Raw genomic sequence first — 25576 nt, 5'->3', positions numbered from 1 at the left:
GCCCTAGAAGTCAAGAGCGACCTAGTCAAGCCCTAGAAGTCAAGAGCAACCTAGTCAAGCCCTAGATGTCAAGAGCGACCTAGTCAAGCCCTAGATGTCAAGAGCGACCTAGTCAAGCCCTAGAAGTCAAGAGCGACCTAGTCAAGCCCTAGAAGTCAAGAGCGACCTAGTCAAGCCCTAGAAGTCAAGAGCGACCTAGTCAAGCCCTAGAAGTCAAGAGCGACCTAGTCAAGCCCTAGATGTGAAGAGCGACCTAGTCAAGCCCTAGAAGTCAAGAGTGACCTAGTCAAGTCCTAGAAGTCAAGAGTGATCCTCAGTAGACTCTCCTGTATACTGGCTCTCTTCTCTGTGATGGTCCGTTCACCTTTCTGCTCTAAAGAAAACCTAACTGCCCCTCACAATACTGCTTCTTCTGCAGCAAAAGCTTTTCTCCCACCCCTTACATACCTCAGTGGGGGCAAGTAGCCACCTTGAGCCCCATCACCATATACCCTCGGACCTTACAGGTATCCTCCTCGTTTCCCAACAGTACTTCCCAAACCATTTCTCTTCCACCACCCTAACTACAGGTCCTCTGAAACAGAGATCACCTCCTCAAGCCCTGGCACACGGCTCCCTCTCTTCTCTCCTTTACTAGCCTTATCCTTCTTGACAACTTCAACACCCGCCTAAGGTGACGCACTCAACACTCCGGCCTCCTAGCTGTGTCACTGTTTCAATGTCTTTAGCACCAGCTATTTTTTTTCACCACTTCACCTCAGCACCCACCTGGCATCATATCGGGGCACTGTCTTCACCAGTAACAGCACCATCTCCGAACCTGTCGGGCACACTTGGAGGACACCACCCTCACCCTCTCAAGGCTGCTCACGCCAGCAGCTCTCCCACGCCGCATTACTCCAACCTCCTTGAGACCTCAAATCTACAAGTGGACCTACTACTTTTCCACGCCTTCTCCTCCTCCTCCTCCTCCTCCTCACATTCTTACTTCCCTCCTAAGCCAGTTTACATTCGAGGGTCTAACACTATACACAGCCCTTTTCAAAAGTCTTAATTCCTGGGGAGCCTGGGTGGCTCCGTCGGTTAAGCGTCCAACTTTAGCTCAGGTCATGATCTCACAGTTCACGGGTTCGAGCCCTGTGTGGGGCTCTGTGCTGACAGCTCGGAGCCTGGAGCCTCCTTTGGATTCTGTGTCTCCTTCTCTCTCTGTCCCTCCCCTGCTCACGTTCTCTCAAAAATAAATAAACATTAAAAAAAAAAAAAATCTTTTTTTAAGTCTTAATTACCTTGCCCCTTTTTCTCTTTGTCTAACTCATCTGATGAAATCTCAACTCCTGATCAAATGCAACACCTGCTTACTCCTCTCTTGCATCTGAACGGAAGACTGCTGGATAAAAATCACCCAACTGATCTGCCAGCACTCACATCAGGTTTATGACCACAGATCTTAAGCCCATCATACCTCGCTGGTACACTCACTTCCCATTTTATGAGATGACCACTGTTTCACACCGTGCCCTCTCTCCACAAATTGTCCTACTTCTCCACTGCCTACACTGCCATTTTCAGCTCTGTTCATCTTCTATCTATCAAGAAAGCAGGCACAATCTTAGGACTCCCTCTTCTGCCCGAAAACAATGCTGCCAGCCTACCCGGCTCTAAACGCACACACTCTGCCATCCTTCCTACTAAAAAGGAAAAATTGCTTCTGGCCCTATCTAAGGCCAATCCCTCTTCTGTGTGCTGGGTATAACATACTCTGGTCCTGCAATTAGCTTTTCTTTTCAGCGTCCTCAATTTCTCCCCTCTACTGGCTCTTTTCTACTGACATAAAACATGCCTGGATATCACCTATCTTTTAAAAAAATCTTCCCTTGAGCCCACGTACCCATCCAGTCCCTGCCCCAATTCTTTGCCCCACTCTAAACAGTCACGGTCTCAACAGCCTCACCTACCAATTAACAACTCAGCCCATTCCCACTGGCTTTTTTATCCACATCATTCCAACTGAAAGAGCTCTTGCCAAGTTCACCAATAACCAACATCCTGCCAGGCCCACGACAAATTATTTGGTCTTAAACTATCCAAACCCAGCACTTTCCTCTCCAGAGTCTAGGCTATCACATACTTGCCCTGTCTCCCTCCTACCCTACTCAGTTCTTAGTACCCTTTAGATCTCTACTGAAATGCCTTGGGGCTTCGGCACCAGCCAGATTCTCTGGTGATGTTTTCTCCCAGGCTTTAAATATGCAGAGATGAATCGCAACCTTACCACCCTAACTCACACCTCTCCCCTGAGCTCCAGACTCATATCAAATTGCCACTGAACTTCTCCACTTGGATGGTCTAACAGAGATTTCAAACTCAACAAGTCCAAACCATAAACACTGTTTTTCTGTGGACTCTGTTCTGTTGTAAGGATACAGCCCATCCATCCTAATTCTTCAACCCAAAAGCTGAAGAACCCAGACTTCCCCTTTCTCACCACCCAGACAGGCCCTCCAGAGTCTAAGCTATCACCCCTTGCTTCCACCTACAGCAAACAGCTTCCAGACTTCCCTTATCACTTTCCCTAAAGGAAGCCACCCTCCTGCTTAAAATCTCCCATTACCTTCCCAACTTAACCAAATCTCTATCCTGGGGAATGATCTGGCCCCACCTACCTCTCAGTCTTATCTTCCTACACTCTCTTTTCTCTTTGTTCTCCACACTCCAACCACACACCCCCTCTTTCTGTCCTTTGAATACCCCAAACTGGTCTATTTCACCCTAGTTCACACATTCAACGTCCTACTTGCTTACATGTTTACAGGGTTTTTAAAATTTTTTTTAATGTCTATTCATTTTTGAGAGACAGAGAGAGACAGTGTGCGAGTGGGGGGAGCAGCAGAGAGAGAGACACACACAGAATCCAAAGCAGGCTCCAGGCTCTGAGCTGTCAGCACAGAGCCCGACACGGGGCTTGAACTCACTGATTGTGAGATCGTGACCTGAGCCGAAGTCAGACGCCCAAATGACTGAGCCACCCAGGCGCCCCACATGTTTACAGTTTTATTTCCCCAGTTAAAAAATACAAACTCGGGGCGCCTGGGTGGCGCAGTCGGTTAAGCGTCCGACTTCAGCCAGGTCACGATCTCGCGGGTCTGTGAGTTCGAGCCCCGCGTCAGGCTCTGGGCTGATGGCTCAGAGCCTGGAGCCTGTTTCCGATTCTGTGTCTCCCTCTCTCTCTGCTCCTCCCCCGTTCATGCTCTGTCTCTCTCTGTCCCAAAAATAAATAAACGTTGAAAAAAAAAAAATTTAAAAAAAAAAAAAAAAAAATACAAACTCTTTATGGGAAAGAACTTTATCTTGTTCATTCTCCTTCCCGACCCCTGGGAAAGCCATCAGCACACAGTTGTCATCAGTAAATGTGTTAACTACCGGCGTCTCGTATTATTAATATAATCTTTTGCTTAACCTCTTACAGTTTTCTGAGATTTAAAATATGCATCAAGCCAATTTCACCCACAATATAAATATAAATTCTCCAACAATAACAGAAGCCTCTTGGCTTCTATTCAAGCATTCGACTCTTGATTTCAGCTCAGGTCACCATCTCCCAGTCGTAAGCTCGAGCCCTGTGTCAGGCTCTGTGCTGACATGAAGCCTGCTTGGGATTCTGTCTCTGCTCTGCCCCCATGCACACACACACACTCTCCGCCCCCCTTCAAAATAAATAAGCTTAAAAAATAATAATAGAAGCCCCTAATTATCTTTCTAATATACAAATCTGATCCTATCTGATCCTGCTTAAAATCCACCAAAGGTTCTTTACTGGCATAAACCAACAAAGGTCTTAAACTGTTCAGATCATCTGGTCTCTACAATTTTACATTTTCACCCACCACGATTCCACACATACAAGCCACGTGGAATTCCATGCGGTTCCCAAACATACATACTTTCTCACCAATCTATCCCTTTTAGAAAATCTGTGACCCTTTCTACTCCTCACCCACTCTGCTTGCCTCTCTCCTCCTCTGCTTAAGACTTCTTTCAACTCCTAGATGCTATCAGCATATTTCAGATCTCTCTTCCTGCCACTCTTTTCCCTTAATTTCCTAGTGTGCTGGTCTTCCTCCCGCAGAACAAGGTTCTGCTCTCCTCTCCGGAACCTTGTTCCCTGCTTCGAGGGTTGGTTAGTCTCCTACCAGGCATTAATTTCTCTTCTTGCTTCTACATTTTCTCCCATTTTCTAGGCCATCCTCATACCTGCACACAGCTTCAACTACCACCGCCTGCAGATTTCTCCCAAGTTGATGGCTTAAGCCTCTCTCTTCCCTTGTATGTCCAGACCTAGGTGGCCAACTATCTAAACAGAATTTCCCCTTGAACATCTCAAAGGAACCCCAAAATACTAATTCCAAATCAAACTCACTATCCCCGACCTCTTCCTCCCCAACCAAATCATGACACCTGCCAATTTCACCTGCAGCACATCTCTCCTTAGGTCTGGGGGTCCCAGCACGGGCCACCATTACTGCTCTCGGCCACTTACACGATTACACACCATCACCCCATTTCTCTCTCTGCACTCTTACTCCCCTCTAATCTCTCTCTTTTCAAAAACAAATCTAATTATCGACTCCACTTCAGCCTACTCTCAATCCTACTTAAAATCTTTTAATGGCTTTTCACTGCTAAGGATCTAGTCACAGGATCTGGCCTCCAGTGTTATCTGAACTGAGCTGTTTCTACATTTTGTGATAACTCAATTTACCATCCAGTCTTGTTTTTTCACTGTGGAGACCAATTAGAATGGCGAAGTTGTGACCAAAAGTGAGCATTAAAATGTTAGCCTGACCGTCACCTGAACGATAACTGGTTATTATTTATTACCTTATATTTGCTTCACACGTAATAGTTTCTAAAAACCTTTAACAAAGATTACTTCCTAATCTGTCTGGTATTACCAGTCCCATTTCAAAGACCAGAAAACTAATGCTAGAAAGGTCAGACGCTGGCAGATGGCTTCATTGAGACCAAACACTCTGTCCTCTGACTCAGTCTGTCATGTCCATGTTTTAGGATGAAGCCATCAGTTACTGAGACTTTACTTCTAAAATGGAGGGTACATTTTTCTGAGATGACACCATGAAGGTTCCCCAAACCACCACCTTCTTTTCACAGCCTGGGAAACCAAGGCATGTGCAGGTAAGTAACTTGTCTCCAATAATTAATGGGCATGGAAACAGAATTCAGGGGGACTTATGTTCATTTCTCTAGTCTAGCCCAGATCATGCTAGACGGCGGTGGTGATAAACTGAACGGCACTGAACAAACAGAAGATGGGAAGCACGGCGCAGTAAGCTCCGAGGCCAGACAGACCCGAGTATAAATGCCACGTCTGCCGACTCTCAACTGTGTGACTTCAGCAAGTTTCTAATGCTTCTGCTCTCCCAGCTGTGAAATGAACAATGGCCAGCTCCCAGGTGTGCTGGGGACTGAGCGAGGTAGATGCCTAACATGTATGTTACCGCTCAATAAACAGTTAAAGTAAACGAACCAAACACATCAGCTTCTCCCAAAAAAGGATAGTGTAAAGAGAACTGACAGCCACGGAGTTGGAAACAGATGGGACTGAGTTTCCACCTCTGCCATTTACTGTCATGCTTGCTCTGCTCGCTCTCTCTCTCCGTCTCTCTCAAAAATAAATAAAACATTAAAAAAAATTTTTTTTCTTAACGTTTATCTATTATTGAGAGACAGAGAGAGACAGAGCATGAGCAGGGGAGGGGCAGAGAGAGGAGGAGACACAGAATCTGAAGCAGGCTCCGGGCTCTGAGCCATCAGCACAGAGCCCGACGCAGGGCTCGAACTCACAAACCCGGCGAGATCATGACCTGAGCAGAAGTCGGACGCTCAACCGACTGAGCCACCCAGGCGCCCCCAAAATAAATAAAACATTTAAAAAAAGAAGAATATGGGTGAGAGAGCCTGGGACCAGTCCAGCTAAGATCAGCTCAGACCAGGAGAACGCATCCTAATTTCTGGGAATTTAAGTAAATGGTCTATAGTTTTGTTTACGGCATATAAATTGTATGCTCATCAAACAAGTAAGTTCCCTCACTACAGGAATTATGTGTCTCCCTTCTTCCCTCCCCTCCCCCTTCGCCCCACCCTCCCTCCTGTGTTAGGCCAAGAAGAGGAGACCCAGAATAAAGGACATAAGGAAAGCTTAACAGGATGGTACCTGAAAAAAAAAGTTGAGAAAAAACAACGGGGCTGTTCTCCATCAGGAGGCAACTTTAATGAGGGTTCTCTAGTCACAAGTACTTAAAATACTGATGAAGGGGAGACTCTTCACATGAAACTAGTTTGTGTTTACCACCGTTTTCCCTACACAAATTCAAAGGCGTTCTTAACATGCTGGGGGAAATGCTCTGGGGTGGTGAGTGGTCCTGTCCACGCAAATGTGCAAAGCAAAAAGTTACTTACTGAACATCTACTGTGTGCCACACACCACATTAAGCACACTTCTTAGATGATCTCAAATTCTGACATTAATCCCGCATGAGGTATTATTTTCCCCACGGGACAAATGAAGACACCGAGGTTCAGAGAGGTTAAGTAATTTGTTTACGGCCACGCGACCAGAAATGGCAGAGGTGGGATTTAAACCCGGTAGAGTCTCTAAAATGCATATTTTGGTGCCATACCATGTTGTCCACTGAGGCTACCGAGTTCTCTAAAAAGCAGGGTGACTCAACAGTTAAGTGGGGAGAAGATCTGGCCAAGAGACATGTACAGAGAGCACAGGACGGCATTCTACCTCAGAGTTCTAGACATACAGAAGCAAACGAGGAGCCGCGTCTCACTACACAAACCCAAATGCTTGGATGAGCTCTTTATTTCTTCAGCTCTACAGGTTCTAAGAATGTCCATGCCACTCAGAGGTATTGACAAGTGAACACGGTTCAGGAATTTTTCCAGAATCCCGAGAAATGGCACCTGTAACTCACGACTGGTATCGAACCAAGCAGGCAACAGAGGTGACTACTTTTCACAGATTTCTCAGTTTACCAGGATCCAAGCGTTCTTGCACCCGCGGGTGTCCTTCTGGCACGTATACTGCTACACAAACTCACTTCACAGACTCTGAGCATTACAGGAGGTTCTATTATCTCGTGGATGTAAAAACTGACACTCACATCAGTTACATGACTGCCCAACGTTGCACGGCTGGGCACTGGCCTAGACAAAACTCTGCTCTCCTATTCCCTGTCTGATAAATTTTCCCCACAGGACCTCCTCAATGCCTCCCCGCTTGATACTTGACCACTTAGATGCCCCTCTCTATATCTGGGTGTTACATAGCTATGGCTCCCTCTGGACATTTTCACTGAGTTCAACAAATGTGTGGGGCACTGGGATAAATGATGCAGATTTAATAACAGAGCTGACACACATTTCACCCTCCGGACAGTGCTACACAAACTTTCAGATGTCACGGCACACACAGACAGTTGTAGTGGTTTTGTGGCACAAAGTGGCAAACGAGAATGCATGTGTCCAAGTGACCAGGGGAATCCTAGCCCCACGTGGCTGCTCCAAGGGCGGAGGGGAACAGGTATCTTGGCGTGTGTGTGTATCTCAATCCAACATATGGTACTCTGGTTCGGAAGCTCTATTCTAAGGCTGACAAGTACAGGGGACTGAGAGAAATTTACAAATAACTGGCAGCACAAAGAAAGCAACTGAGGAGACCGTCATTGTCTGCTCTCGTCAAACATAAATGAGCAGAAATGAGATGAATGCAATTTGCTTCCTTTCATAACTCCTCTTCCAAACGCATCAAGACAGAATAACCCATCCTCTCGTCAACAGATAGCTGATCAGTCCCACCGAGAAGGCTGCAGGGACCCTTGACACAGATGCCTAGCTCACGGGGAGCTAAAAACTACTTAAAGGATGGAAAGTGTGTCAGACAGCTCTTTGACTTCTTACAAGCGCTAGAAAAATAAATCAATAAGGGGAGGAAATTACATTTCAAGGTCATATTCGAATACGAAGGGAGAAGGAGGAAAAGAAGTCCCTCTAACACACACACACACACACACACACACACACACACACACACACACACGCCCTCTGTGGCCAAGCTCCGTCTCCATAAACCTAGTTAAAATTCTGCCTTCTGATATTTATAAATTTAGTCTGTTTGAGCCAAGTAGGTTTCTGCAATTCCAGATATCTAGGCTGAAGGGCAAAGGGCAAAGTGAAACTTTCAAAAGCTGGCTCGTGGCCAAGGGCATCACATCCAGGAGGCTCCCTTAGCAACACACAACAGCTGTCTGCTCAAGAGAGGGCGCCGCCATCTTTGCAAGGGGCTATAGATGCTCTTATGTTCGCAACTACAAGTAGCGTGGGTTTTTTTTTTCTCGTATCGTTGTCCCTGTCATCCCCCTAAAAGTTATCACATTTCACAACTTAAAAACCCCTCCAATCCCAGTAGATTTCTCTCCATCCCAAGTTACAACGCCGCAGTGAACAATAAATTCAAATAATGTGAAGGTATTAAGCTCTTGGCAAATGTAAAATGCTTTCTAATGTCTGGTTATTAATTACTATTCTAGCTGCTACAGACTTGGTGTCGGACCATGGGCAAGTCACTTTGTGACTTAATTACTTCCCTCATAAAATTTTCATAACAACAGTGACCTACTTCATAAGACGATTGTGGAGGACAATAAAAATTATTTAAAACTTTTAAAAGCTTATTCCTCAGCAAGAATCACACCACCTATTGGCTCTCGATAGCTAGAGAGATGGGTTGGTTAGCGAACGCAGTGCCCCCAAAACAAAACCCAGGTGGGTCCTGGCCCGAGAGGACGACTGCAGCTCCCAGGCGGCCCGGCTCATCTCGCCCGCCCCCATCTGCCTTCTCCAGACCTGCCAAGCCCAGGGGATGACGCCGCACCGGGAGCTCACCCCTGCGCCTAAGTCTAACAAGATAAACAACACTTTAAAAAAAAAAAAAAAAAAAAAAAACAACCAGTGTCACCATCACGGCGAGGCTTCAAGAACCTAACACCTGGGAGAAGGGGATGTGGCAGTCTGTGCTCGGAGGGGAAGGCCATTCGTGCTAGAGCACAATCTCGCAGCTTTCCACTCCTTATATGTGCAAGTGCAAGCCCTCACCCACAGCACTCTGTACTCACCCAGAGGTACATCATGTCAGACCGGGCTGCTCAAACTCAGCGGTCAGTTGATCCTGGACTGCAAAAGGGCACTTCAGTGAACTGGAGGAAAGGAGGTGCCAGACTCGGGGGGGGGCAAGGGCTCAGGGTGGGGAGAAACCCCCCCCCAATCACTTGAGCTTAAAAATCTGAAACGACCGGTCTCCTCCCCCCTCCTCCCTCCTCTCCAGCTGACTGTTCTGTTGTGCTCTCTCCTCCCTCTCTCCCTCCCTCTCCCCCTCTCTCTCTGGGAGTTCCCAGCCCCGTGTGTCTGAACTGGAGAGTACAGCTCTCTCTCTCTATTTGCCTTCAGGGAATCTCTCTCTGCCATTCTACTTCTAGAAACACAATCATCACTCGCAGGGATTATTGCAAAAGGCAGGGATGGGCGGGGCTAGCAATAAACCACCAGCACCAGTTTCTAATGCTGGACGTAAACTAGTTTAAGATGGGTTCTTTAAACATGAATGAAGCAACCAAAAAACTCCGCCCTCCAAGAAGATCAAGGGGAATTGAGTCAAGTTTCTCCCCTGTCCATTTCTTCCGGAGCCCCCTCGGAAGCCAAGCATAAACACAGAACCGGCTCAGAGCCTATATTCCCCCGAAAGGCTGGCCTTGCACCACTCTCCTGGATAATTCCGAATTTAAAACAGAAGAAAACTTCCATATAAAACTCAAGTGGGCTTTTACCTTTTTTACCACTTGCCCTAGTTCAGATCAACACAGCCTCCCTTCTGAAGGGAGAAAGGACAAGGGTCACATGGATTCTAAGTGCCTACCATGTTGCAGATTCTTTACTAGACATGGGGACAGAGCAGGGGACAGAGCACGGGTTTGGGAGCTGGGTCTGCAAGGATTATCATCGTGGCCTGGGGAAAATCACTCAACCCGATGAGGCCCTTGTTTCCTCAACCAAAAGCGGTGTGTAGGAGTATTCCTTGTGGAGTCATTGTCATTAGCTCCAGTGATAGAAATGTGTAAGCTGTCAAGTTCCTGGTGACATGTTTCCTAATTTAGTGCAGCGCAAACGTTTAGAAATTTCCTCCAATTTGCCAGGCATAGTCTGATCAATTAGGTTCCACAGTGAACAACAGGTATCGCCAAATCATCTGTCCTGCTGGTTCTTACTCAGGAAATAGCCGAGTCCTTCATCCATCAATGCCCACTCTCTTTCCTTACTTCCTACCCATTTCTGCAGGTTCAAATCCAAAAGCCCACCCTGGCTATGCATGATCCCTCCCTCCGCTGCGAGCCTGGCCTTTGTAACGTGGCCCTCGCCATTTCTGCATTAAGTTACCACTGCATTCCCGTACCTACCAATCTTGACTCCTGTAGCCACACCTCTCAGGGTAGAGTCCATCTATTTCGGGCCATGGAATCTTTTGCATAGTACCTAGCAGCACACAGTAGGTCCACTATACATTCTGTGTTTTGAGGACTATTTCACTCCTTTAATTAAAGGAAAAACAAAACGAGACAAACAAACCAAGCAAACAAACAAACAAAAAAACCCAAAACAAGAGGCCTACCCCCTTGCAGCTGCCTCAGGGATCTGTTCCCCTCAGACATGTTGAAACGGCTCTCGCCTGCTTGTAAAATCTCCAAGTAAGGTCTGCAAGCCTCACCCTCAAGGCAGGCCCTGCGCAGGTACAGGTCCTCTGGCTCTCCCCGCCTAATCTTTCCTGCTGTAGTGCTTCCGTATTAGGGCCCGCTCCAGTGGAATTCTTTGTTCTCTTAGGGTAGGAGACAAGTCACTTTTCCTTTTCTTCCACCACCAACTACCTGCCTTCTGCCAGAGAGCTTATAAGAAATACCTTTTCTCTCCTCCCACCTTCAACTCCCAGCTCATTTAACCTTGGAGGTGGGGCCAGTATTCTCAGCCTCACCCACACCTTTTCTTTTCTTTCTGCAGAACCTCTCTGCTTCCTCTGAAGGCAGGATTACCTCATTTCCAGTACAAAAGAGGCCTAAGAACGTCCAAATCTAAACCCGAGACAGCCTTTTTTTTTCAGTGGGAAAATAAATCTTGACTTTCTATAAACTGTTTCATCTATAATCAATTTTTAAATGCAACTTTCCTCTCTAGTTTCATAGTCTATGCCGGAAATCTTAAGTTACCAGACCTCTCTATACTCCATTCTTAATATCTGCATTAAAATCACACTGTTAAGCGACTGCAGTCTTTGCAAACTCTTTGAACACACAAAACGGACGCGTTCATTCTTAACCAAGTATCAAAAAAACAAATACGACAGAATTTCGTGTATTGTCCCTTTATGGTGTTATCTTTTGGTCAAGTTTGGGATGGGATAAAGATACTCCCACTCTCCTGGAGCCAAGTAGAAGAAAGATGCGTAGAGAAAAGAGCTCTGACACAAAATAAGAAAAGTTCAGATATGTCACAAAAACCCGAAAACGACCTCCAAAACACTCGTAAGTGGATCCATTATAAACTTTGGAACCACAGGGAGAGTTTGTAAATACCTACTCTAAACGATTCTCTCCCTTTTCTCCTTTTCCGATCATGATTTTTAAAACTGGGTAAACAGTCTGGTCAGAAATCAAACTCTTCTGTGTTTTCGTCAAAGACACCAAAAAAACTCCAAAAATTCACAGGCAAGCTAAGCGAACCTTCTTTATTCATGCTCCTGCATGTCCACATTTTCCTACCTTAAAAAAAAAGGGAGGGGGGGAAGGAAAGAAAACAAAGACATTAGAGGGGGGAAAAAAATCTCCCCAATCGTCAAAGTCAAATAAGGAAACCTATGATTTATAGCCGGTGAAGAGACACAAAGGTGTTAACAATTCCACACCATGAAGACGCTCTGAAAAGGATCACGGTCTTCTCTCGTACATACGATCAGGATGCACACATACTTCATTCTGTTAGAACATTTCATCAGGCTGTGTGACTGTACTCTGAAACTCAGTGGCTGAGTATTAGCTCTGAGGAGAGAACATGTGAATCGGAGCATCAGAGAAGGAAATGTCCGAGGGAGGGCCCACAGAGGAAGTCTGGCATGCCTGCTTCTGAGAAAGAAAAAATCAGATTATCGGGGACAGCAATATGGGTGCTGCCAGTAATTCTAGCCCTATAATGCATCTCGAATTCCTGCTTCTGAAAGTGCTGGATTTTGTAATGTGAAGAGTCTGGTGGACCAGACGCTCAGAAGGGTTTGGAGCCACATTCCGTATTCTCTGCCACAAAGTCTAACAATTCAAGAGACTGCATGTTTTATGCAGGTTTCTCTGTGGGTATAAAAGGCTGCTGGGGGAAGCGTGTCCATCTGAGGAGCCAACAAAATTTCGTAAAAATATACCTGGGAAATCAGGCACTGAAGATTTTTCCAGAAGAAATCCAAGACAACCCTCTGTACATAATTTATATTCCTTTCGCCTTCGGGACGGGTAGAGACAACACACACTCACCACAACACTGAGCTATAGACGTGGGCCGTATGAGGGCCAACTGAATTTGAGTTAAAAAAACAAAAAAGTTCAAAGAATAGGGCTCTTTTAACCTTGCTTCCTCTCAGCTTAAAATAGCAAGGATTCCCACAGGGCAGTTCTCTAACAGAATTTTGCTACTCAAAATATGACCCATAGACTAGTATCAGCAGCCCGAGCATCAGCGGGGAGCTACTTAAGTAGGAAAACTCTCAGGCCCCGCCCTAGACCTACAGAATCAAAATCAGCATCACAACAAATGCCCCAGGTGGTTTGCAGGCACATTCAAGTCTGAAAAGCTGGTCCAGATAAAGCACTGTCCTCACAAAGCGCCGCCGGAGACTCCAGGAAGAAAGGCGGAGACGTGGCTGCATCCTGGTCAGGGGACTCAACCCCCTGCAAGACAAACCCGGGAGTGAGTATCACACCCCTGCTTGATGGCTTCGACAGGACACCACCGGCAGCTGTTATGTACAAAGAACATTCCACGTGCCTGAACCATGCATGCGTTTTCTCAATGCATCTTCACAGTGTCTCTGGAAGGGAGGCCCTGCTTTATTTTTTTTCACATATAAAAGGAACTTGGGGCTCAAAGGAGCCAAAAGCTGAACACAAGTTTGTAGGGCTCCAAGACAGTTTCCACTGCGCTATACTTACTCACTGATAAAATCACTCAAGACTGCCAAAATCAACGGAAATTTTACCCTGGATATAACCCTGCAGGCCACCTCTGCCCATTACCAAGACTGCCAGCAATCAATGACACAGGTGAGGTTTGGAATTCAGGGGACACACACTGTGAGTTCCCAGAGACTCAAGTACCACTCTTATTCCCACGACCAATGTCGTCAAGAGCATGGTTTCAGAAACCTCTTCTGAACTGCGGTTACCTTCTATGAAGCCTAAAGTGAGCTCTAGATGCACGGGTGGAGGGGGAAAAAGGGTGCATCTCAAAGCTCCCCTCTCAGTACAGCTACAGGCAAATTGGTGATGTATTAGCGCTCTTACCCCTGCAGTGTTTAGGGAACCCAGAGCAACCGGCCCTAAAAGAGGAAGATGCGTTATCTTTACGTTACCTTAAGAGCTCTGTTCTTCCTTCACTATGTTTCAATCGTGCTCTTAAATAAGCTCCCATACTTCCATGTAACTGGCTCTGTTACCCCTCCAGTACAATTCCTGCCCTCTTGGGAAGCCCATATCCCAACCACTTTTTCATTATCTACCTACTCCAGCCATTTCTTCCACTCCGTCCTCTGTCCAACTGTGATTCCATAGTTGTAATTAGCATCGCACCCTTGCAAACACCCTCAATCCCGTGTCCTCTCCATCCCTGCCACGTGGCAAAACTCCAATCTCCAATCCTGGTGAAACAGTTATCTGCGTTCTCTGCGCTTGTGCCCACACAACTGAATGCTGCTGGAAAAAGATCACATAACCAAGCTGGCCGACTTCACTAGAAGTTCATGATCACAAAGCTCAACGGGGCACTCATCCATGCCAAGCAATCCCACCAAAGCTGCCCTTTTAAGCTTCCTACTCTCCAAAATGACTCTTGCCTTCTCCTCAAACCTCCTTCAATTCTCTCCCCACCATCTGACTTTCAGCTGTTGCTCTACCCAAATATTTCATTTTAAAAGAGGAGCATTCAGGGACGCCTGGCTGGCTCAGTTGGCTGGCCCAGTCGGTGACTCTTGACCTCCGGGTGGTGAGTCTGAGCCCCACGTTGGGTGCAGAGACTATTTAAAAATAAAATCTTAGGGGCTGTGGGAGGGGGGATGGGCTAAATGGGTAAGGGGCACGAAGGAATCTACTCCTGAAATCGTTGTTGCACTATGTGCTAACTAATTTGGATGTAAATTTTAAAAAATAAAAAATAAAATTGAAAAAAAAGAATGGAAAAAAATAAAAATAAAATCTTTGGAAGGAATGAATGAATGAATAAACAAGCCAACAAACAAACAAACAAATAAGAGAAGCATTCAGACAGCGTCTTCTGTCCAAATCTACAATCCTACCTAGAAATGCAGGAATCTCCTCTTCCTTAGGCTCTGCTACAACGAAGGAAGCATTCCTGGTGTCACGGCCCATTTCACCGCTTGTGCTCACGCCCCTCCCCGGGCACCCCTGTAAGGACTGTGCTGCTCTGCTGATCACCCTGCCTCTTGCATCATCATCACCTCTTTACTCATCACTATCGTGCCAGCAAATAAACATACGCCCACCCTCAGAAAAACCTCCCTCCGCTTTCACGCACTGATGGGGAAAGCACGTACTGCTGCCATCGCTCTGGGGGGCAGTTTGGCAGTATCTATTAAAATCTGAAACACACGTGGCCTAGGGCTCAGCAGTTCCAACCTCCGAGGAGCCTAGCTTAGAAAAGCCGCACAACTGTAGAAGGAAGTTCATTATAGCAATCTGTAAGAGCAAAAGAACTTTAAAAAAACACCAATGGCCTATAGTAGGCAAATGACAAAATGAACCATGGTTTTTAAAAAATTCTCCTTTGACCCCTTACCTCCCTACCACCCTGCTCACCACTTCACAGTAATGTTTCCCCAAAAAGCTGACAACACCTGTCTCCACTTCACCCTTCATTTCTTCTTCAATCTACTCAAAATAAGGTTTCCAAGCCCTTCACTCCATTGAACTCCACTGAAATGGTCAATGTCAACGACTTCCATATTACTTAATTCAAAGGGCATTTTGTGGTCCTCAACTTATCTGATTCAACCCAGTTGCCAACTTTCTCAGACCTTCTCTTTTTCTAAGCTTCTGAGATACTATAGTCCGGGCACTGTTCCCCCACCGTCATCCCCCTACATCACTGATTACTTCTTCTCAGTGCCTTTTTCTGGCTTCTCCCTCAACAGATCTCTAGAAAGAAAGTGTTCCTTGCAGCTCAATCCTGGGTCATGCTCTTTTATCTGAATTGTCTCATCCATTCCCATTGCTTCAAATACCATCAACATGCTAATAACTACCAAGTTATAACCCAGCCTAGACCTCTTCTCACGCTCCAGTGGGACTTTCAGCCATCTCACAGACGAGTCCCATGTTACGGGCTCTTAATTCTCTGCCACCACCACCCCCTGGAAACCCAGTATACACTTGGTGTTCCCCTACCTCGATACGTGGGACCACCTGGCAATTAGGAAAGGCAGCGTCCCTTCCCTTATCCCTCACCGCTCACATCAAACCCATCAGCAAGTTCTGTGTGTCTGACTTCCCTGTCTCCTCTGCCACCACCTTAAGCCAAGCCACTGTCGGTTCCTTCCTGGACATCTCCACCGTTCCTCCACTTCCGTTCCTCCACTTCCGCTGTGGCTCCCCTTCAAAACATTCATCACAGAGCAGCCTGAGGGAGTTTTTGAAACACAAATCAGATCCTATCACTCCCATGATTCTATAGCTTCGCCTTACACTTAACAATGTCCTCTATCTGAAGTCCTTAGACTGGTCTTTAAGGTCCTAGATGACCTGCTAAGTGCCTGCCTCTCCAACCTCAGTGCACATCATTACCTGGCCTTCAATCACTAGGCTCTAAATGCACTGGCCTCACGCCAATTCCTGATCTAGTGCACCCCTCTCCTCAGCTCCCCCCCCCCCCCCGCAAGAAGATTTTCTTCTTGAAACCTCTCCTCATCCTGCTTTATCCTCTGTAAGTCTGGCTCCTTCTTATCTTTCAGATCTCAACTTAAAAACACCTCCTCAAATAAAAAAACTCTCCAGACCACTCTCTCCAGTTGGAGATCCTTCGCCCAAGCCCCTGCTCTCTACGAGCCCCTGTGCTCGTTTTATTTTCCTCCTACCAGATATCAAAATCTATCATTTATTTATTCCTTTGGTTTCTTATTTGCTTTCAACTTCTCTATTAAAAAGCAGTATTTGGGGCGCCTGGGTGGCGCAGTCGGTTGAGCGTCCGATTTCAGCCAGGTCACGATCTCGCGGTCCGTGAGTTCGAGCCCCGCGTCGGGCTCTGGGCTGACGGCTCAGAGCCTGGAGCCTGTTTCCGATTCTGTGTCTCCCTCTCTCTCTGCCCCTCCCCCGTTCATGCTCTGTCTCTCTCTGTCCCAAAAATAAATAAACGTTGAAAAAAAAATTAAAAAAAAATAAATAAATAAAAAGCAGTATTTTATATATACCACATACAACTGAGATCTTCTACTATGGAACATTTTATCCCTTGACTTTTTATTAAGGAAGGTCAAAGTTATTTGTAGGAGTTTCTGGCACTCAGGCAGCTAACTAAGTCCTATAAATAAAATTAGAGCGCTACTCATTTTGCCCTAGTAACCAAAAGGGCTCAAAGTTTTGTGATAGCTACAAACCATAAATACATGCCTGCACCAATGGCTTTAGAACAGTAGTTTGCAATAAACATAATACTGGTATGAAAAAGCAGTTCCAATCCATTTACTTTAAGCTAAACTGAACACCAACTTTCCAAACTGCCTCCTTTCCAATACTATAAATGTGTTCTGCTAAGCACAGTAAAATAGCATCCCAATCCAAGCTCCACTACAATCAAGCTTGCTGTATAGAATTATCCAGAGTCTAAAATCATGCATCCAGGGGCACCTGGGTGGCTCAGTCGGTTGAGCGACTGACCTCAGCTCAGGTCATGATCTCACGGTCCGGTCCGTGAGTTCGAGCCCAGCGTCAGGCTCTGTGCTGACAGCTCGGAGCCTGGAGCCTGCTTTGGATTCTGTGTCTCCCTCTCTCTCTGCCCCTCCCCCACTCGTGCTCCATCTCTGTCTCAGAAATAAATAAACCTTAAAAAATATTTTAATAAATAAATAAATAAATAAATAAATAAATAAATAAAAACATGCATCCAACACAGTAAGCTCTAGTCACTATTTGAATTTAATTCAACTAGTTAACATTGAATTTTTAATTCCTCAGTCACACTAGCCACATTTCAAGGGCTCAAGAACCACATGAGGCTAGTGGACAGAACAGATAAAAAACATTTCCATTGTCACAGAAAGTTCTATTGGACAGAGCTGTTCTAGAACATGGTAACTAGGAAGCAAAAGGTCTTCCAAGTACCCAAAATACCAAGATGTTCATGTACTTTCATCAGCAGGCAGGGAAACTCCACCAGGCCTTCTCTCAGAATCTATTTATTTTTATTTTAGAAATACATTTCCGTCCTGGTTACCTGGCTACTTGCCCACTGAAAATTTAAAAGGCAAATTAGGAAAAAGGAACTAGGAAGCAGTAAGGACCGAGTACCAGGGGAAAGGGGAACATTATGTTAGAGGCAGCCACATCGGAACCAGAGAGACCAAGAGAAAAAAAATCTAAAAAGCAGGTAAGGTATTAAAATGCATACAGATGTCAAAATGGGGCCATATAGTAAGGCCAAACCAGTAAATGTTCCTGAAATACCATCCTTTCAGTCATAAACTATAATTGATGTTGACAACTGTGTTAAAACCATTAACAAAGTGTCTACTATTATACTATGAAAAAGAAATAAATTATATAGTTATATAATACACTTTGCAAGGATTTATTTCCAAAATAACGAAATCTTAAACATCTTGGTTTTTAGAGAAGGGAAAATCCTCTGAGCGAGCTGGAATACACCACCACCAAAAATAACTCATTCCTAATATATTCTGTATGGTCAAATTTTCAATTCAGTTCAACCAACATGAACGAATGTTCAGTTAAACCAATATGAACAAATGTTGTTTACAGAGCAGGGACAGATACGAGAAAAAGACAAGATCCTTCTGTTCAAGGAATTATGGTTCCTCCATACAAAAGAACACTATATAGCTTTGGCAGGGGGTAGAGAAAGTTCTTGGAATACTCTACTATATATTTTTAAGTGATAAAAGAAATGTTCAGAATAATGTATAGCACATTATCATGAGGGGGAGGGTGCGATGAGGAAATATACACAAAATGGTAAAATGCCTATTGTCTCAAGGCGAAAGGCACTGGGAGGGCTCAAAACCAGAATCGGGAAGCAACTTTTCACTATACGACTGTTTTGTACTTTATGAATATTGGGCCATATACATGTACTGTCACCTAAGTTTGTTGTTTTTTTTAAAGCAAGTTCTCTATCCCCAAGAAACCTATAATCTAGTGGCTTACCCAGGCTTCAAAAAACTGAAGGGCTAAAACACTAAAAAAAAAAAAAAAAATTTTTTTAAAAAAGGGCACCTGAGTGGCTCAGTCGGTTAAGTATCCGACTTCAGCTCAGGTCATGATCTCACGGTTCGTGGGTTCGAGCCACATGTCAGGCTCAGAGCCTGGAGCCTGCTTTGGATTCTGTGTCTCCCTCTCTCTGTCTCTGCCCCTCCCCTGCTCATGCTCTGTCTCTCAAAAATAAATAAGCATTAAAAAAAAATTTTTTTTAAACTGAAGGGCTAAACAACTTATATTTAACTAGTTAACTTATATTTAACTAGTTAACTAGTTAACTAGGGCTCTTTAACATATTTTATTCTTACTAAAAAGCTCACTCTCTACTATTTGAAATCTCAATTAGTGAAATGATTTCAAAAAACTCAAAGTTGAACTGTTACAGAAAGTGCAACGATCCTTACCATGACCTCATATTAACTTTTGAAAAAAAAAATGCTTGCATAAAGATGTACACTTTTCAAGAATAAAAACATCTTACTGGATAATCCAGCAAAGATTGGTTGAAAACCTCCCAGGAAAGCTACAGAATGGTCTTCTGTACCATATGGGAGGCAAAGTCAGGTCACTTTGATAGTCCCTGAGGGGAGAATGCTGGTGACTTCCCAATATTTTTTCTTTCATTCTACCTTAGTAACAAAACTTGGTTTTCATTCTAGGACATTACCATACACACCTTACAAAACGAAACAAAACAAAAAAACTGTATCTCCCAACCTCCCTTGCAGTAAGGTGCAGCCATAAGACTTAAGTTCTAGCCAATGAAATATTAGTAGAAATGTTATAGGAGACTTCCTGAAAGTCTTCTTAAGCAGGGGAGGAATCATGGGTGGAGCTGTAGCAACCATCTGGGCCACATCCTACAGACAGAAAAGCAAAGAACAGTAAGGATCCTGGGTCTGTGATAACCATGGAGAACCACATCAGCTCTGGACTACCTACTTTCAGACTTCTTTTTCCTGAAACACAATAAAAACTCACTCTCGTTTTAGCCACTTGGTGGGGGAAGAGGGAGGTTCTATTGTATGCAGCTGAATTTAATCCTAAGTGAGCCTTTCCATAGTAAATTATTTTACTGTGATTTACAAACCAAAATGATAGAAATTTGATACGACAGAAACTAGACTAAAAGACTAAATACATGCATACAGCTTCTACAGAGTATGTAGCAACTTATCATTAAAGGTGGGATGCAGTATGAGAGAAGTAAGGGGAGGTGCCCTGATACAAAAAAGGATTTTTTTTTTTTTTTAAAACCTGTGCACTCAGGCACAGGCAGTATAGTTAAAACAAAAATGGCTTCATCTCTTCCGTTTTTACACTTAAGAATGATTTAACTTCTCCAAAATGTGTCTTGAAGTCTGAAAAAAAGCAAATGAATTCACTTGTTGAAGCCATCAACACGCCCGTGAAACCGCTTCTGGGGGCTACTTTAATCCACGGAGACACTGTACGGGAGTCATGTCGCACTGCGTTGTTCAATTCATTCTGTTTTGAAAAGTATTCCATGGTCATGTAACTCCGAGACACGTGCTTGAAGCGATTTTACTCTTTGCCAGACTTCCGCTTTTCAGAATCTTCTAAGAGGAGACCGAAATTAAGAGATGCTTTTTACTAAGTTTCAAAGATACCCACGGGCAGCAAACGAGCCATCCAGGGGTGTCAGAGATGAGGCGACAGGCAGACAGATGCCAAGAATCTGCGGCACATTTTAAAGGGCTACAGTCAGGATAACAGGAGTGTGAGAGACAAAGTCAGACATCTTGAAGGTTTTTGTTCCCAGAAGGGCTACCAGAGGCACTGCCCTTTTATGTACCGTTCTCCGTGAATGGCCATATCCAAGCAGCTTTAATTAAGCAGCATGGTCTCTGGGGAATTGGAACTATTCTACCTTTCCTGTTTGAGACACTTCTTTTTTAATGGCTGTTTGTGAGTCTGATGTATGACTGAGGACTTGCTGGTCTTCTGAGCCAGCAGGAAGAATAAAAACACCGAAACAACACGATCTCCTGAGAAGGTAATCTGTCTAATGCTAGAGTGAACCAGACCATTCCATCCCAGATCTAAGCGATGTCTTCCATATCAAAGTTCTCCCAAAAGATAGTACATCCCAAACCCTATAAACTTATTTTCAGGCCATGACTACGCTGTTAATAACATACATGAGTTCAGTGGGACTTACTTTAATCATTTCTGAAACACAGTTTATTTTTAGTAAATATAAAAGTCCCCCACATGGGAAGCTACAACCATGCCAAAAATTTTCTATGAGGAGATAAAGTCCTATTTATAGACCTATCAGTTGCTCCTTGCTTAGGCTGTAACATAGTTTCCACTTTAAGCCTGATATGACCTCCCCTGACTTCTCTCCTCTCTAATGTTCTTTTCATCCTGAAGTTTCTCACATTTATCTTCACCTCCACAGGGCACTTAAGTTAAGCTACCATGGGGTTGGGGGGAGGGGGAAGGGAGAAGGAAAGAATCTCCTCTCCCTAAGCCTTCTCCCAGCGGAGGGGTTTAGGTGGGTTTCAGGAACCTAAAACGAGGAAGAAAGGAGTCCTTCACCCGGTGAGCTGTTTGCGAGAGAACCTAATAAATACTTAGTCCACAAGAACACTGCCACACAAGCGAGCCACGCTCCTGACAAGTGGGCCCACAGAGGTCTTCATCCGTGTATGACTTGGCTTCAAGTTTTCCATCTTTTACAAAGCCAGCAAGAATAAATGTCAAGGTTTCCAATATGGAGGATGTTGTACCACAGCTAACCAGGGAACCGAACGATAAATGTAAGAGATTTATTAACTTTCTCCTAAAGACTGTCTCCTTCAGGGCCCAAGCTGCTGTTGATGTTGTTTCACATCAGCTGCCTGCATCTACACATCCCCACTTAAAATGCTAACTGCCGGACCTCCATCAACGATTTCAGAAGGGTAAGCACCTTACCCTCATGCAGTGAGCCATGTTCATGGTCTCCTTTCCCTAGCAGTGGCAGGAGCCATACCCCCTCTCACCCTGCCCCTGCCCCTGCCACTGCCCCTGCCCCTGCCCCACCCCACACCCTGGACGAGACTGTAAATAAACCCTGTCTTTACTGCTCTGGCAAACCCTCACCCCTTTGATCTCTGAACCCCAGTAAAATCTGTTGTCCCTGGTTCACTTTTTTTTTACAACCTTAAGTATATAACTGCCTTTTGTTAATTTTATGTCTATGGGTCTCATATCCTGAACGAGACTGCAAGTTCGATTATGAGCTCCTCAAGGGCAAAAGCCGTGTCTTATTCATCTCAGGATCATCCGCGTCATGCCAGGCGGCTGGCACAGAACAGGCACACGGTACTCACTGCTGAAATATTTGTTAGGCTGATCCGGATGGCAGGGGCCACGGAGTAAAGTATACTTCTCTTACGTGAACCTCACTGCACACAACTTAGGAAGGGCCAACCTGACTGCAGTGGCACTGGATCGCAAGCAATTCCTGAAAGGAGGGAGAAGAACACGGCCATGAAGGTGACACCCAGGCACCTCCCACTGGGGGATCTCATCCCCATTCGCACGCGTTCAAAGACATGGTGAACACAGGATTCACCGAATGACAGGGCAAATGACAGTATTTCCTCACTCCAAGGAAATTCAACCTGCTTTTTCCATCTACCTGTTTATCACTCATCTTCTCATGCCCACCTCTTCCTGCCCCCCCACCAATTCACAGTGAAATCCCCAACTCTCCAGGATCTCCAGGAAAAAGCTCGTGATTTAGCATTTTCACTTATAACAAGAACGGATGGATTTAAATTTCAGTAAAAATAACTCAAAATAAACATCAGTTAAAAATTCCCTGATTGTAAAAGTTGGCAAAGACCAAGAAATGCTCCTCTTAAAAAGCCGTTTTCCACTCTGACCTTTATCACGTAAAATGGTACTTCCCTTTTTAACAGAAGACATACGGATTTTCTGGGGTGAGCTGAGGCGTGGACATGGATGATTAAATGAACTCTCAAGTTCATTTTTCGGAGGCAGCCTGATACTAAAGAAAGAACTTGGGTTTGTAAGTAGAATCAAATTGCCAAATCACCACTCAGGAGCTATGACCTTGAGCAAGGACTCTAACCTAACCTCTCTCAACCTCTATTTCTTCATCTGTAAATGCAGGGCTATTTATTATGAAAATCAGAAATAACGTACATAAAACATCTAGTAGGTTAGTGCCTGGCTAAATAAATTACAATTGTTAATAGATGTGCTTATTGTCATTTTTTTTTCTCAGCCCACAATAAAAGACACAAAATGGAAAGGACTCCTTGACAAATCTGACATTTTAGGGCCACTGTTATAATTTCTTTTAAATTGGTACCAACAAAGGGGCGCCTGGGTGACTCAGTTGGTTGGGCAACCGACTTCGGCTCAGGTCATGATCTCGCAGTTTGTGAGTTCGAGCCCCGCGTCAAGCTCTGTGCTGATGACTCAGAGCCTGGAGCCTAGTTGGGGTTCTGTGTCTCCCCCTCTCTCTACCCCTCCTCTGCTCACGCTGTGTTCTCTGTCTCTCAACAATAAATAAACGTTAAAAAAGAATTAAATTCGTACCAACATAACATCAGTAAGAACTCACCTAAAGAGAGCTATTTTCTCTGTGAATTTCAAAGTAAAATCTGCAGGAAGAGAAACACAAAGTGTTCCGTTGGGCAAGATGACCCTATTAGAGCCCATGACTAGGGGAATTTATAGGTGGTATCATGAAAAACAAAGCTCTTCACAGGGGGGGAGCTTCCAACAAGGGAGGATAGATGTCAGGGATTCTGGGTAGGGGTAAACCCAATACTGCAGTATCTATGTCATAGAAAAGCTTCGAGTAAAGGAATTTGCTTTGTTTTGTTTTGTTTTAACTCTTCCAAATTCCACCCTCCCTTAAATCAGCCATACTGTACTTATCTGACAATAGCAAACAGAAGAGGAAATACATGCCCTACATGAGGTAAGGAGGATGCTCAGAAAGTGGGAGATGATGGCCAGAAAGGATGAGAACGTTTCTATGTACGAAAGGGGAAAACTGATGGCTGAATCATCTTCTTCTGTGGCTTTCAGGAGATGGCAGGATCATCTAAGTCACTCACCTTCTCTAGAGACACGGCTGTGAACCGGAAGACAGCAGTGTTTGGTCTTCTACAGGGCAGGGCTAAAAGCCACTAAGGAGTTAAAGCTTCCAGAGCATGAGAATAAAAATGCTGGAAGGAATTCTCAGGCTTTTTTAGCCAGCCCAGTGGAACGGAAGAAAGCCTGGGCATTGGAGCCAGATGGGCCTTCCCAACTTTGACCTTGGGCAAGTCGGACAGCCTCCCTAACCTCCTCTCTTCTCCTCTCTAAAATCGGATGAATGGCGTGTGCCCTGCAGAAGGCAAACTGTAGAAAGCAAACTGCTTCACAAGAAGCACGCAATACAGGTTGTTTGTCCTCAAACCTCAGGCTAGCCATATGCAAAACGCCGGCGGCTGGCATATGTCACAAATGTCCGTCCTCTCCCTTTCCTTTCCATCGAACTTAGCAGAAAGGGACTCAAGTCCAAGTAGGGAAAGGAACTTTCCCAAGGTTACACGGCTGGTTACCGGCAGAACTAAGGCTTAAAATCAGCTTTTGCAAGCTGGATGCATCGCACCTTGCCTCGTTAGGAACGTTCCCATGGGGACACAGCAAGCTTGGCTTAACGTTAAATGGGCTCAGAGGGTCGACGTGAACTAGAGAACAAGCTAACTGCAAGGTCAGCAGCTCCCTATGGTTTAGACACCCAAGAGTTAAGCCCTCGGCCAGGGCCAAGGCTCCAGAGAGCCTGGGCTGGGCAGACTCCTATGGGAGGAGGCCAGAGAGGCACTGAAATCCACTCCTTGCTGTGATTGGTCGGCTCCCAAAGGGGTGGGGAAGAGGAAAGGGGGAGGAATGTCACCCGATCCCCACGGGGAAACGAGAGCGGGAGCATCTGCTCAGGTTTTCAACTAAATCTGTAAAATATTTCTGAACACTTGACCACCAAACTCAGAAGACTGTAACCTCTGACCTTCATGAACAAGAGAGCGCTTGTTCTTTAATGACCAGATTCCTAGTAATACAATCTAGAGGAGCGAGCAAATGCAAAGAGGCAGTTTAATATCACTCTGGCCCCAAATTGGGAAGGAACGCTTCTGCTCTAGGTGCTTGAAATCAACACCGCCACCATCCTGCCTGCCCCCTTGCCCTTACGGCGACAGGAACCAGCCCGTTGGCCTCTCTGCTACCATTTTTCTCAAAGTCTGCCATTCCGAAAACATGACAAGACTACACAACCTCATCCCTTCCCCTGAATTTCTCTCCATCCTCTTGAAGAGGAGGCCCTTCCTTTTTAAAAAGGGTATCTTATTGTGAGACGCAACCACTCCGTAATTATGTCAGCACACATGCGCAGGGCAGAGAGAAGGGAGGGTTGGGGGAGAGAGAAACCCAATACCTTGCCAAATCCATTGGGAAGTCTGCCCAAGTTATTAATCCAGGACGGGGCCACTTAACTGAATTGGTTGAGGCAATGCCCTTCAATCCTGGCTGCGTTCTTTCCCCCAGGGGAGAGCACAGGAAGGGCCTATCTCCTCAAAATCTTATGACCCTGACAAGTCTTGATTCCACAGAAACTTCTCTCCCATTTCAAGGCAATACACAAAATACTTCAGCTCTGAGCAGAGAATCAGAGAGCCAACCCCTATCCCCAATATGCTATGGGGACTCCACAG

General features: G+C 45.2%; 1 protein-coding gene across 23 annotated transcripts in view; it reads right to left on the bottom strand.

The window, feature by feature from the left end:
• RBFOX2 (RNA binding fox-1 homolog 2) overlaps positions 1–25576 on the bottom strand; it is a 289602-nt gene that overhangs the window by 147912 nt on the left and 116114 nt on the right. The window contains exon 1 of one of the 23 annotated variants that reach the window (XM_086712414.1): positions 23939–24908. The exons of 19 other annotated variants lie outside the window; for them this stretch is intronic. Coding sequence is in view for 1 of the 4 variants with exons in the window: in XM_086712412.1 (XP_086568538.1) it covers positions 9201–9215 (15 nt within the window). In the remaining 3 variants the exon portion in view is untranslated. Of the gene's footprint in view, positions 1–9200; positions 9405–10535; positions 10679–10747; positions 11853–23938; positions 24909–25576 lie in introns of those variants that run through there. 3 more of the 23 variants (XM_086712415.1, XM_086712416.1, XM_086712412.1) reach the window with 3 other exon arrangements.

The sequence above is a fragment of the Puma concolor genome, chromosome B4 (genome assembly GCF_028749965.1).
Source record: "Puma concolor isolate L17-30 chromosome B4, mPumCon1.1.hap2, whole genome shotgun sequence".
NCBI lineage: Eukaryota > Metazoa > Chordata > Mammalia > Carnivora > Felidae > Puma > Puma concolor.
This window is presented reverse-complemented; position numbering and strand designations above follow the sequence as displayed.